We start from the raw sequence: 14,670 nt of genomic DNA on the forward strand, positions 1-14,670 counted from the left end.
AACTTGGATGGGGGTTACAAAAGATGGAGACATTTGAACCTAAATTTTATCCACCAGTTCATTAGGGAACAGGAATTTAAAACATTTGAACAGATAGTTGATGAATTCAGTCTGCCAAGATTAGATTTTTATAGGTATCTACAGATAAGAAGCTATCTGTTTAAACACCCAGACTGGACGATTATTAAAAAATCTGATTCACCCATGGGTGGCACAGTGGTGTAGTGGTTAGTGCTGTCGCCTCACAGTAAGAAGGTCCGGGTTTGAGCCCCATGGCCGGCGAGGGCCTTTCTGTGCAGAGTTTGCATGTTCTCCCCGTGGGTTTCCTCTGGGTGCTCCGGTTTCCCCCACAGTCCAAAGACATGCAGGTTAGGTTAACTGGTGACTCTAAATTGACCATAGGTGTGAATGTGAGTGTGAATGGTTGTCTGTGTCTATGTGTCAGCCCTGTGATGACCTGGTGACTTGTCCAGGGTGTACCCCGCCTTTCGCCCGTAGTCAGCTGGGATAGGCTCCAGCTTGCCTGCGACCCTGTAGGACAGGATAAAGTGGCTAGAGATAATGAGATGAGATGATTCACCCGTTGAACAATACTTGATGAGGATCCAAAAAAGAGAGCATACTAGGAGACCAATTTCTAGTGTATATACGGTAGCGCGCTGTCTAGTATGAAACAAGAAAACACTCTGCATATTAAACAAAAATGGGAAGCAGAACTTGAACTAGAGATAAGCATGGAGGTCTGGGACAATATTTCTTCAGAAGTGCATAAAGTCACTTATGCAAACCTATGGAGAGAGTTCCAGTAGAAAATAGTTCATAGATTCTTTAGAACCCCGCTAATCCTTTCCAAAATAGATCCCAGTCAAACAGGTTCATGTTGGAGGAATTGCGGAGATGAGTCTGCAAACCACACACATGTATTTTGGAAGTGTCCCCTTTTGGATGACTTTAGGAGGGAGATATTTCACCTATTGGACAAAATATTTGCTTCTCAGCTTCCTAGGAACTCACTGCTGGCCATCCTTGGGGCCACCCCTGAAATAGAGATGAGCAAGAAAAAGACATATACTACTTACAGCAGCTAGGAAAGCAATAACCCTTAACTGGCTTAAAAAGGATCCCCCGACATTTGATACATAGCAGTCAGTAGTTAAGAGAATTTACATAATGGAAAAGATGACTTTTATGTTGAGACTCCAAAATACACAATTTGCAGACCGATGGGCACTGTGGCTGGAAGTGGTGGGTGAGGAATGGCGTTAGGTAAGGGTGGAAAACTCTTAAAAGTTTATCAACCTGTGCACCAGACCAGGGCCAGGAACTGTGAGAATTTTTTTTTAAATATTGTTATTGCTGTCTTTGTATTAAGATCTAGCAGAATGTAAAAAACAAAAACAAAAACAAATGTAACAACTGGAACATGTATTTCTCCGTGGCGATGTTGTTTAATAAAAATAAAGTTGAAAAAAAAAGATAAAACAAACAATACATTTATAACTTAATATTCTTTGACTTGGTTAACTTCAATATGGAGTGATATAACAATATGAAAAGCAGAGGTGGGTAGTAATGTTATTATTTTTATTCATACATGCACAGTTTCTGTGATGTCGACTGCTATGACGCACAGAGTTTGAACACACAAATAGATAAACAGAAATAAAGACCAGGAATGTGTTAAGTTTTAAGAGATTAAACAGTGTTGTGAGTTTGGTATTGGTTTCTAAAGATTTATGGGAAAAAAATTGGAGGACATGTAACACTTGTGGGGTTTGAAAGGAAACTGAGGAGGCGGGAGGCAGACTTGCAACAACTTGAAGATACACTTTCATTTTGTTCACTTTCGCGTTTCAGGGACTTTAGTTTATTCAGCGCACACATGGTTCTCTCTCTCTTTCTCACACAGCACTAGTCTCTTTCCTCTTTCCTGGAAGATTTATGAAACTAACCTGTGGCAAAATTGCCTGAATTTCATATTTGGTAAATATTTAATTTATTACTATTTATTTATTATTAATATTATTATGAAACTTGAATTATTAAATTTTATGTTGTGCTTATTAGACATGCACTTTAAGTGAATATCTGGGGCATGACTGATATTCATATGCATCAGAATATAATACATTACATAAATCATCATGAATTGGGTGAATCGTTCCATCTCTAGTGAGTTATGTGATCAAATTTCTTCCTAAATAGTAAGAATTAATTTATGTTCTTAATGCATATAATTATGGAAGTTATTATAGAAAATTGCCTGCACTGATTATCGAGAAATAGTCTGAATTTCTCAACCAATCACCTCGAGCGACTCAACAAAATGGTGGCCAATCACTCGTAAGTGAGGAAGAATTACAAATGATGAAAGAAAATGCTGTTCCTAAAAGCACTAAAGATGCTACAAAGTTTGGTCTAAAACTATTCAAAGGTGAGGTGGAATTGTGATTTATCCAGTATTTTATGTGACTCGGTGTAGATAAGTGACAAGTCTGTGCCGCGTCGTTATTACATTTACATGCTGCTTTTGAAGTTTGAAATAAACTTTTTTTAATATGATTTTATTATTTTTAAATAAATCACCTGTGGATTTATAATAAAACAATTATCTACCTCAGGCTCAGTGAATATGAGTGAATAATAACCTCGACTTTATCTCGGGGATAATTCACTGATATTCAGTTCGCCTTCGGTGAATAATTGTTAAATAAAAAGTATATCTAGCACTCTAATGGCCCTTTTCCACTACCCTTTTTCAGCTTGCTTCAGCTCACTTCAGCCCGACACGGCTCGCGTTTCGACTACCAAAAAACAGCACGACTCGGCTCGCTTCAGCCCTGCTTAGCCCCTAAAACTCGCACGGTTTTGGAGTGGGGCTGAAGTGAGCCAAAGCGAGCCGAGTGAGGCTGGGGGCGTGAGCAGACACTCCCCTGTGCACTGATTGGTGAGGAGGAGTGTCCTCACATGCTCACACACACCCTGCGAGCACGCTGGGATCTGTAAACACCGCAAACCCGGAAGAATAATAATTACGAATTATGAGAATTTCTGAAGCCTTATGCGCCTCGCCTCATCTATACGCTCTTGCCAGTATCTGTTGGCGTTGTCGGTGACAACAAGCCACAGCACCAAGACCAGCAACACTAACGACTCCATGTCCTCCATGTTTATTGTTTACTATCCGGGTCGTGAGACTACCGCTTAAAAGATCACTGATGTCACTGTTTGCGCTGCTTAACGACATCACGTGACGTCCACCCACTTTCGCTAACTCCACCCAATGTGTCCACCCACTTCCAGCCAGCACGGTTCAGCGCGGTTGTAGTCGAAATGCAACTCCAACAGCCCCGCTCAGCTCGACTCAGCCCAACTCAGCACGGCACGGCTCAGCCGCGTTTGTAGTGGAAAAGCGGCATAAGCTATTGCAGTTCTGTTGTTCCAGGCTAGGAAAGTAACCGTGTAATATTGCCACCTACTGGATGTTTCACATAAGGACATAAAAATACTAGTCATATTCAAAATGTGGGCAGCATGGTGGTGTAGTGGTTAGCACTGTCGCCGAGCAGCAAGAAGGTTCTGGGTTCGAGCCCCCCTGGCTGATGGGGGCCTTTCTGTTGGTATGGTTTTTTTTGTTGTTGATTTTGCTTTCTTTTGTGTATATATAGTTTATTATGGTGGAAAGTGACATTTGATTAATGGTGGTATAGAGGGTTAGGATTTGATAAGTTATTTACTTCTTCCTAATCCTTTCCGAACATTATTATGTTATTGCCTTGTGGCTATGCTATTCTGTTTGTTTATGACGATGTTTTGATGATTGCATTTTTTTTTTATTATTATTATTTTTTATATCTTTACTGTTCGGAATAAAGCAAATCAATCAATTGATATGCCATCTATGTTCTATTCTGAATAAAATATGGAATTTTGAAACTTCCACATCATTGCATTCTGTTTTTATTTACAATTTGTACTTTGTCCCAACTTTTTTGGAATCGGGGTTGTATTAGGCGATCAGCAAACAGTTGATTCCTGTGTTGGATGCAGGTGAAATGGGCAGGTGTGAAGATCTGAGTGACTTTGATGACAGCTAAATTGCTATTGCTAGACAGCTGGGTGTGTCCTGTGATGGCACCAAGCTGGGAAGATAAGCTAATAGAAGGAGTGTGATGCTCTAGGCAATGTTCTATTGGGTAACCCCAGGTCCAGGCTTTCACGTCAACGTCAATTTATGTGCCACCAACTTTATTGTTGCTGACCAGGTACATGGTAATGGTATTTCCCAAAGCCAGTTTCGGATGTAAAATGTGATCAGTAGGTCAATCAGGAATTATTCAGTCAAGGATAGATCTACATAGACTATGAGTGTTAAAGATACACTCACCGACCACTAGAATTAGGAACACCAATACATCCAGCTGCTGTTTGATGCAGTTCTCTAATCAGCCAATCCCTTGATGCATAAAATAATGCAGTTGCAAATCAAGTTTCAGTAAATGTTCACACTGTTCAAACATCAGAATGGGAAACACTGATCTCAAAGTACGACTTTCTTTCACTGTGGCATGGGTGTTGGTTTGAGCCAGATGGAGCATGAAGGTTTGAGTATTTCAGAAACTGCTGATCTCCTGGGGTTTGTTTTCACACACAACAGTCTCAACACAAAAAACATTGAGTGAGCAACAGTTCTGTGGGTGGAAAGAAACACCTTGTTGATAAAAGAAGTCAGAGGAAAATGGACAGATTGGTTCGAGCCTTTTGGCCAGGAAGGATCTAGTAAGTCATATAATCACTCTTTATAACCATGGTGAGCAGAAAAGCATCTCAGCATGCAATAGCAGAAGAGCACATTGGGTTCCACTCCTGTGAAGAACAGGGATCTGAGAATCAAGAACATGTCCCTATAAAAGTGGGGTGGAAAATGTAGAAAAACCATGTGCAGGGTATCCAGTACATTTATTTATTTGACAAGGCTTAGCAGAAGAACAGCAATTTCCAAACCAACAGTACCAGGCAAGCTACATTGCTGTAGTAACTTTACAGTCTACTTGTTGCTTATTGACTAACTAAGAAACAGATAAACTAATGTTTTGAACAAGTAGCTAGTTGCAACTGAAGTAGATTATCAACCTGAGGAAAATCAGCTGACATTTTTTATTTATGATGCAACCAATACTTTTGCACAAAATAAAATATACCTGCTTTACATGAGATTTTCTATAAATAGATTTTCTATGTGTAAGCCACCTTTAGTTAACAGGTAGTGTTACTCAACTTCAACTAAAAATAGATGTAGATAGGAATCACTCCATGACTCTTGATTCATTTTTGGAAATAGTGAGCTAGTTAGAGTTACATTACATAACATGACATGGAAAAAGCAGCTTGTTCCTGGAAAAACTATGCTGTTTGGAAATCAGCTCATCTACTGCCATGCTGTTAAAAATGTAGTCAAGTTAGTAACATTGCTACATGTCATTGGCTACACCCCATCACTGCAAATCAAAAATATTAATTAATGATACATAAAATAGCAAAACTATATACTACTGATAATAAAACGTGAACAAAAGGAAAGTCTCACATATTCTAATTTTAAACAGGAGCTAACAGTAAAGCTACTCAGAGCTAGTTTGGAAGTGAAAGTTTAACCAACACCATCAAGAAACCCAATGATGTACTAAAATTCTTACATTAATTGTTGTACTTGCATGTCACACAAAAAAATGGAGTAAAATCATGTTGAGAAAGAAATGTCTGGCCCTGAATTATAAGGATCCAGCTGAATTTCATGCCTCCACTTCTAGTAGCCTATAAAAAAAAAGGACTTGAATCAGTTTTATTTCTCTGTGAATGATTGATTGTAAGTCGTGATAAATGTATAGATCGCTGACCTCCACTAGAAGTAGGTACAGATGAAGGGGAGTGTGGCAGTCTGTGGCAGGCTGACCCACTTCTTACTCTCAGACAGCAGCGCTCCGGTTCTCTCAACACCACTACAGTCTTCCACTCCGGTTCCGTTACCTGGAGCCCAGTTTTGGTAGCAGATCATCTCTCCAGTCACCCAGTACCAGAAGCCCAGAGCGCAGGTGTGACGCAGGCCAATCCACATGTTACTGGAGGCATTTGTAGTGACCACTTCTACCCACTTCTGCATTTCCTTCGAGTCAATAGAAGCCAGGTCCAAATGATACTGTCTGCAGTACCTCAGGGCTTCTCGCCACGTCTTGTTCTCAGAAATCACAGTGAGTGGAGTTCGTCCTGTAATGAGAAAGGAAAGATGTAATAATAATAATAATAATAATTTGGGATAGTTAAATATTTATGGGTTTCCAATATTACAAATATTATACATCTAGCATTTTTATAGTGTCTTTTTTATCTGTAGGTGTTTTCATTCTTCTTTAAATTTCTATCCATCTTATTTATTTTTCTTTCAAATTCAGATTTTGTATCAATGTGAAAATACTGATGATATAATTTTTTAAATAAAAATATTATTTAAAAAATTTTATTTGTTTCAAACCATTCATACATCAAGTGCAGATTAAAGTGCTTCACAAGAAAATACAATAAAAGTGATCATAAGAACCAAACATGGACATCATTTGTGTTGTGAAAACAACTATAATAAAATGGAGACTAATAAGCTTTTCTGTAAATTGCTCTGAATAACAGTCTCAAAGTAAGTACCATAAATTTAAATATTAAAAAAAATCATAAATACAAATAACAGAATAAACCATGTAAAATACTTTGTAAAAGGAAGAGCATGAGTGTAAATCACAACAAAAGAAATTTTAAAAAATGGTTGAAAGGAAAGATTGAAATAAATAATCATAAAAACATAGTGCATAAAAATGTATTTAGCTGCTTGTAAAATGATGTACATGAGTTGTCTGTCTGATCTCGAGTGCAGTTTTTGGGTGTGAAAGAGAGTTAATTAAACCTGTGCAGCAAATCTATTAAAATGTTCTGTTTCATTACTCACTTTTATAGCAGACAAAAGAGATAGTGTGGCTGCAGCCTGAATCATTCCATGTCTTATTTTCGGTTGTTCCATTGACTTCCACACAGTTATTAGTCCCTTCGTTGTTTGGCTCCTTGTCACTCCAGTATGTGAATGAAGATGTAGTATTATCTGACCAGACAAAAGTCCGATTCTTCTAAACAATCGTGGAGTACAGAAAAAAGTTAAATATTACTCATGAGTCACAAACAGTTTTAAAGTAATAAACATATGGTTTTGTTTAAATGATTTCAAATAGATATTTTTCCAGTGAATAGTGATTCAGCTAATAATAATTTTTTTATATCTATCAGAAGTGCATTTATTTTGGCAAATCAGGTGAAAAATCTAATTCAATCCAAATTGCTTGAAACTGGTCTCATTGAAATCAGAATTGAATGCAGAACAAAATACTTTTTTTACAGAATTAAAGTATGTTTATGCGTTCTTGAGATATTACAAATCAAAGATTGAAAAATTAATTAATGAAGACTTATCAACGAAACTGACTTCATGTTAAAACTGTTAATGTTATAGTCATGTCTGTTGTTCTGGTGAGGACGGGTTCCCTTTTGGGTCTGGTTCCTCTCGAGATTTCTTCCTCGTGTCGTCTGGGGGAGTTTTTCCTTGCCACCGTCACCACGAGCTTGCTCATTGGGGATAGATTAGGGATAAAATTGGCTCATGTCTTGGGTCATTCAGATTCTGTAAAGCTGCTTTGGGACAATGTCTATTGTTAAAAGCGCAATACAAACAAACTTGACTCGAAAAAATGGCTTAAGTTTTAGAAACCTGCCGTAATATTCTGTATGAGGATCACATGGTCCAAAATGGGCCTCATAACCAATGAGATCAAATGTTTTTTCTTCATAACTTTTCTATTATTCAAGATATTTACATAGAAATTGGCAGGAACATAGATGACTGTATACTGAATACAAAGTTTGAAAAAATAGTAAAAACAAATGATGCAAATTAGTATTTAATTAGTATTAATGATGCTAATTAGGTAAAAACATTAAATTAGCACACTCAGTAAAAAAGTAATGAAATATTTTTAATCCCCTCTTTGTGCTCTGTAGGCCTTTGTATTTCTCAAAAGTAGGGCCTACTAGTGTTTGTATGAAAGAATATAAATTATGATTTTGATTAATATTCACAGCTTTCAAGGCGAACCTCGAAAAAACTGTGTGAGCCACATCCAATAAACAATTCACATTAACTGAACTGAAATTGATGCTCGCGCTTGACTTCTGGTTTTTTAAAATCTCTTTCCAACCACTAAGATCTCAATATTTTTCATCAGAACAACTAGTTAGATTCTAAAATAGTTATTTATCGACATGAGTCGGTTTGATTTGAAAAACAAGTAGGTAAACCTATGAAAACTCACTTCAAAGTCTCCCATGAATCATCACACATCAAAACTAGCAGACGGAAAATTTTGCTGAATCCTTCATCAGAAACAGTGAGAGCAAGAGAACATCCCGATAAAAGTTATCTGGATTGATATTCATGAGTAATCCAGTGGGAAACCTATCAGAAGAGAGTGAGAGAACCTGACCGCTTTCCCATGACTCAAAAAGCACCGGCAGTTTCCCGACATACCGTGAGCAGAGTTTTTACTCTGTTGTACCGAATTCAACCTGCCGTTACTCCCAAAGTAATGAACAGATCTTAACCAGATACATTTCCTTTGAAAGCAGAGATTATAAGCTTTTTAATGATACTATTCACAATAGAAAATATTCAAGACTTAAGCAATGACGGATTTGGAAACTTTGAGCGTCTCTGTGGACAATTTTCACAGCACGGCCAGCAAGCGTCTGATATGCCTACCAGAAACTCTTAATCTGAAAACTTAGAAAGTTCTTGAAAGAATATCAAATAAGTAAAACGGTCTGTAATTCAGTATATACATACAGTGGTGCTTGAAAGTTTGTGAACCCTTGAGAATTTTCTATATTTCTGCATAAATATGACCTAAAATATCATCAGATTTTCACACAAGTCCCGGTAACTGTTGATCAGTCCTGCACACCGGCTTGGAGGAATTTTAGCCCATTCCTCTGTAAAGAACAGCTTCAAATCTGGGATGTTGGTGGGTTTCCTCACATGAACTGCTCGCTTCAGGTCCTTCAACAACATTTCAATTGGATTAAGGTCAGGACTTTGACTTGGCCATTCCAAAACATTAACTTTATTCTTCTTTAACCATTCTTTGGTAGAATGACTTGTGTGCTTAGGGTCGTTGTCTTGCAAAGTAGATAAAGAGAACCCAGTTAAACAAATGAGACAAAAATATTATACTTGGTCATTTATTTATTGAGGAAAATGATCCAATATTACATATCTGTGACTGGCAAAGTATGTGAACCTTTGCTTTCAGTATCTCATGTGACCCCCTTGTGCAGCAATAACTGCAACTAAGCATTTGCTGCATGACCCACCTTCTCTTGAGATTCAGTTCATGGACAGATGTCCTGACATTTTCTTTTAGAATTTGCTGGTATAATTCAGAATTCATTATTCCATCAAGCTGTCCTGGCCCAGATGCAGCAAAACAGGTCCAAACCATGATACTACCACCACCATGTTTCACAGATGGGCTAAGGTTCTTATGCTGGAATGCAGTGTTTTCCTTTCTCCAAACATAACGCTTCTCATTCGAACCAAAACTTCTATTTTGGTCTCATCAATTCACAAAACATTTTTCCAATAGCCTTCTGGCTTGTCCACATGATCTTTAGCAAACTGCAGACGAGCAGCAATGTTCTTTTTGGAGAGCAGTGTCTTTCTCCTTGCAACCCTGCCATGCACACCATTGTTGTTCAGTGTTCTCTTGATGGTAGACTCATGAACATTAACATTAGACAATGTGAGAGAGGCCTTCAGTTGCTTAGAAGTTACCCTGGCTGTGCTCACTCTAGGACCCAAATTGTTTTAGCGAAAAGTGCTAAAGACTCAAATTTTTCTTTAGCAATTTGCAATTTCGCTTAGCAAGAAATGCTAAAAGCACAATTTTCTTTTTAGCAAAGTAATTTTTTTAGCAAGATATGTTATAGTTTATATGACCTTACAGAGTCATATAAACTATGTTCAATGGAAAGGTGATATATCACTTTATATTAGTGGCCTATACAAATTTGAGCTCTATCTGCCACGGTTTGGGAGTTATAGGCAATTCAAGTTGAGCGACCTCGAGTCTGACCTTTCAAGGTCCCCCGAGGTCATGTATGCTATGTTCAGGAAAATGCTGATTTCATATTAACTGCTCATACAAACTTAAGCTTCATCTGCCATGGTTTGGGAGTTAGAGGCCATTTAGAGGTCCATGGTAACCCAAGGTCATGTATAAATTTGAACTGGCCAAGTTGGCCTGGCCAACATCAGTGTCGGACCTGGCCAACATCAGTGGCTGGGCTTGCTAATATTAATTTTATTTTTTTCAAAATTCTATTTTAATATCTCAACCACTGGTATTGCCTCGTGTGTGTGTGTGTGTGTGTGTGTGTTTTCATTATTGAGATGTGTGTATGTGTGGGGTTGGGACTGTGTATATAATTGGGATTGTGTGTGTGTGTGTGTGTTCATTCATGATTGAGATGTGTGTGTGTGTTAGAGGTCTGCGCGGGTCGGATTTTTCAGTCCCGCTCCCGCCCGCGCCCGCATTGTGCAGTCACGCTCCCGCCCGCGCCCGCAAAGAATTATGATTTTCAGTCCCGCTCCCACAAAAAACACATTTCGTACTTTTACACTTTTTCTACCTGTTGATGCGTCGCGCTGTCCAATCAGAGGTGGCCAAATTTGCATATTACAGGAAGGATTTCTGGGATAGCATTGAGTTTACAGACGCTGTCTTCTTAAAACTGAATAAATATTTAAAAAGAGCCAAATGAGCCAGTCTTTTGAACGGCTCTTTTCAAAGAACGGATCACAAAGATGCGGATCCCATCAAAGAGCCATAAATCCCATCTCTACTAGTTTCAAAAGCTTATGAAAAACCTACATCATGTCACAGAGCGTTAATCTCGCGATAAAAAAAATTATCGCCGTTAAAATTGAGTCAAGTTAACGCGATAATAACGCAACATTTTTTACAGCACTAATAATAATAATAATAATAATAATAAATAAAAGAAAGGCGAGCACGTAATTCCGAGTGGAAATTTGGTATATTTATTGTTCAGCCATACAAAACATTAGGCTAACCCAGTTGCATATATAAATGTTATAACAAAACACAGCCTACTTATCACAGCAAGCAAAGGGCAGCTGATTTCCAGCCACGTCGTACACGAGTGAGAACGACTTCCAAATGTCCGATTTCAGGACTCTTGACTTTTTAACGGTAAATGTACCTCTTTTTAAAGCAGCACTTACTTTTGAAGCACTGTGAGATTCAGTAAAGGAGCTCTGCTCTTCTGCCATGATCGGAGATCTCAAACACGGAAGAGGAAAAGAATCGAGAAACGAACGAGAGATATTTATCCTCTCCTGGATCAGAATCAGAATCATAATTCTGATGACCAGCTCATCTAAGGTGTCATTGAGGCATCATGTTAGTGTGGGTCACTGGAGGCTGGGTGTGAACTGCGAGTCATTAGAGTGATCAAAGGATTTCCCGTTAGGGTGATCAATGGCAAATTTAAGATGCCATTCCTCACTCAATCTGGCAATCTGACTCTCTCTGCAAATTTAGGCATCTTAAAATGTTTTTATTAATGCCAAATAAAATATCCAGCACAAATTATATATGATAGACATAAATTAATAATTTATAAATTTTATTTCAAACACGTTTTTAGTTAGCGGGACTGCAGCTCATCACCGCTCCTGCCCGCGCTGCATATGTGCACTCCCGCTCCCGCCCGCGCGCGCATATGTGCACTTCCGGTCCCGCCCGCGCCCGCAATGAGCTTTCAAAATTTGTCCCGCGCCGCACTGCTTTGCGGCGGGTCCCGCGAGTCCCGCGGGACTCCCGCGGGAGTGCAGGGCTCTGGTGTGTGTGTGTGTGTGTGTTTGGGGGGGGGGGGTGTCTTTATGGGTAGGATGAAGGGAGTTCAGGGAGTTAAAATCAATGGTTGTTTCTTATAAATTAATCTCATAACCCAAATATAATGATATTCACCATTAATTTCTCAAATGAAACACTTGCAGTCAAAACTTTGAACCATGTGCATCAAAACGCTCTGAAAACAAGGTACGCTTGGTCGATATATCCTGGTTCATCTGTGAGTTCTTCCAAAGTTCTGTCAGGGTTGATATTATGTAGAAAATATGTCTTTAGAATGGTTATATCGTGTTTTTATCCCTAACTGAGAAAGCTAACAGAATATTCTAATATGTTCTCACTTTTTAGATGTTTTAGTCGTACGTAAAGTTGGATAATTTATTTTAAACAAACCTCGCTATAATCTTGTTCACTAATGAGCATACATGTCAATCTGTACGGATTGTCCAGAAATTATACGGATTTTAGCTCATTTCAAGGGCATATGGGCGTATAAACAAAGTCTTACAGATTTTCAGTATTTTCTGACCTAAATTTATTTTGTGTATCTTACATCGTCAGCTGATCGTCGCAAAAACATACAAAAGCTCGATTTATAGACAAAACAGCGTGTGTGCAGGGGCAGATAACCCAGACTATGTGAAACCGGATGTTTATTCCTCAAGTCTCGTGCAGTATTGCGACTGCAAGACTTCACTCATTCTGGTCATGCGCATGATCTGCATTTAAATGCACCAAACGGTCATTGTTCGAACGATTTTCTGATTGTGCAGAGCGACATTGTTTACACCTGAGAGATTTTGAATAGCGTCTGCTGAGTGAAAGAATGGGAACACCGAGAAAGAAAATGAGATACGGCGGGCGGTATCTTCCTGAATGGAAGGAGACATTTAATGGTGTCATTGTTCAGGCGAAAAATGAGGAGTACGCGCACTGCACAGTTTGTGTGCGAGATATAAAAGTTGCAGCGTCTGGAGTTTACGACGTGAGGGAACACATGAGGTCCAAACTACATCAGCGAAATTTGCACCAGAAACAGAATCAGCCGCAAATGACGATGTTTGCAAAGCCTAAGACCGATGATCAACCAACAAGTGGAATAAGAGCAGAAGAAGACCTGGATTACACCAAGAGTAAGCACTGTCCATCTTTTTAACTGAAGTACAAAAAAGAGGAAACCACATGATACAATTTTGAGTACATTTTTATTGCTGATTAATTAGAAAATTTGCTGTTAGAATAGCATGTTACACCTTCTACAGTGGTATTTTGATATGAGCAGGCTAGCATTAAACATACAAGTTTTATGCTTTTTTTGTACAGATTTGCAAATACCCAATAACATGTTTCATTAGTGATGCAGTGCACAGCACGCATCACTATTGTTATTTACTTTTGCAGTTGTCTCCCTTGCCAACAAGTTCACTCCCTTGGTGAACCAGGAGGAACTCAAAGAGGAGTTTGAGGAATACCAGCTCCTGGAGGATACAGGTATAAAGCTCCTGGATGCAGATGAGAAGCCCATCAGGATTGATGTGGTGTGGCGCTCCATCCTGAAGATGGTTACACCCATGGGACAGGAGAGATTTCCAAACCTGAGAAAAACTATGGAGGCATTGCTGTGTCTACCTCACAGCAATGCTGACTGTGAGAGGGTATTCTCACAGGTCAGGAAAATCCACACTGACTGCAGAAAAAACCTGGGCACAGACACCCTTACTGCACTACTGCAATGCAAACTGAACACAGACTTCTGTTGTGACATCACCCCCACAGACAAAAACGGTGAAGTTTGAGTGCTTTCTCTGGCTATATGAAAAGTTGACTGTGGACAAAAATGGTCTCTGTGAAAAGTATCCCATTGAAATGGGAGCAGCCTACACTTTGACTGACAGTGCACAGACAGTGGAGTTTGAGTGTTTTCCCTGAGTCTGTAAAAAGTATTTTCCTTTGGAGTGGGAGCAGCCTACCCTATGAACAATAGGATAGCAGTAAATATGTATTGTACAAATGTACATCAAAATAAAAGTTTGGTGCGATTCGAAGGCTATAAGGATTTTATGTTGATTTTATGGATTTCTTCCTCTGATACTACAGGTGGATGCCCAAAGGGGTTGACATGTATGAATGAGCGAGAATTGCCGACATTATCAGCGCAACTCGGAAATTGATCATTAGTGATGCAGTGCCTAGGCACGCATAACTATTGTTCTTCTGTGTGTTTCTTCTTATTATTAGAGAAGGAGTACCTAGGAATTTTTCATCTTCCGTACAACTTTTGATTCGTAATAACCCAATAACCGTACATCGCACACAGACAAGCAATATATCAAAACATGCGGCTCGGTCGGACTCGGTGTGCTATTACTTTGTTCATCATTCTGTGATTTTTTCGCGACATAGTCGTGAAAAAAAAATCACCCAAAATTTCCCATTCATTTCTATGGAATTAATTGAAAAGCAACGCACTTTTCCAATGTTTTCAAACATCCACTGCTCTGGCATGGTTTCACCTAGAGACATGATTCAAACTTTAAAACGTGGACAAACTTCTCCTCTGTGGATCTGGCTTTCAAGTTTTTTGCTAGGTTCTATACTTTTGGATCAGTCCCACCTCAAACACCATGAGCAAATCTGGATAAAT

At 38.8% G+C, this 14,670-nt stretch overlaps 1 protein-coding gene across 1 annotated transcript in view; it reads right to left on the minus strand.

Moving 5' to 3' along the window:
• Window positions 1-4,019: 4,019 nt before the first annotated feature.
• Window positions 4,020-14,670, minus strand: part of LOC132881981 (macrophage mannose receptor 1-like) — a 37,249-nt gene continuing 26,598 nt past the window's right edge. Inside the window, exons 4-6 of the mRNA XM_060915116.1 lie at window positions 6,995-7,169; window positions 5,898-6,264; window positions 4,020-5,814 (exon numbers count right to left, since the gene is read on the minus strand). Coding sequence (XP_060771099.1) covers window positions 5,903-6,264; window positions 6,995-7,169 — 537 coding nt within the window. The 3' untranslated portion in view covers window positions 4,020-5,814; window positions 5,898-5,902. The remainder of the gene's footprint in view (window positions 5,815-5,897; window positions 6,265-6,994; window positions 7,170-14,670) is intronic.

Source organism: Neoarius graeffei, chromosome 1 (genome assembly GCF_027579695.1).
Source record: "Neoarius graeffei isolate fNeoGra1 chromosome 1, fNeoGra1.pri, whole genome shotgun sequence".
In the NCBI taxonomy this organism is placed as follows: domain Eukaryota; kingdom Metazoa; phylum Chordata; class Actinopteri; order Siluriformes; family Ariidae; genus Neoarius; species Neoarius graeffei.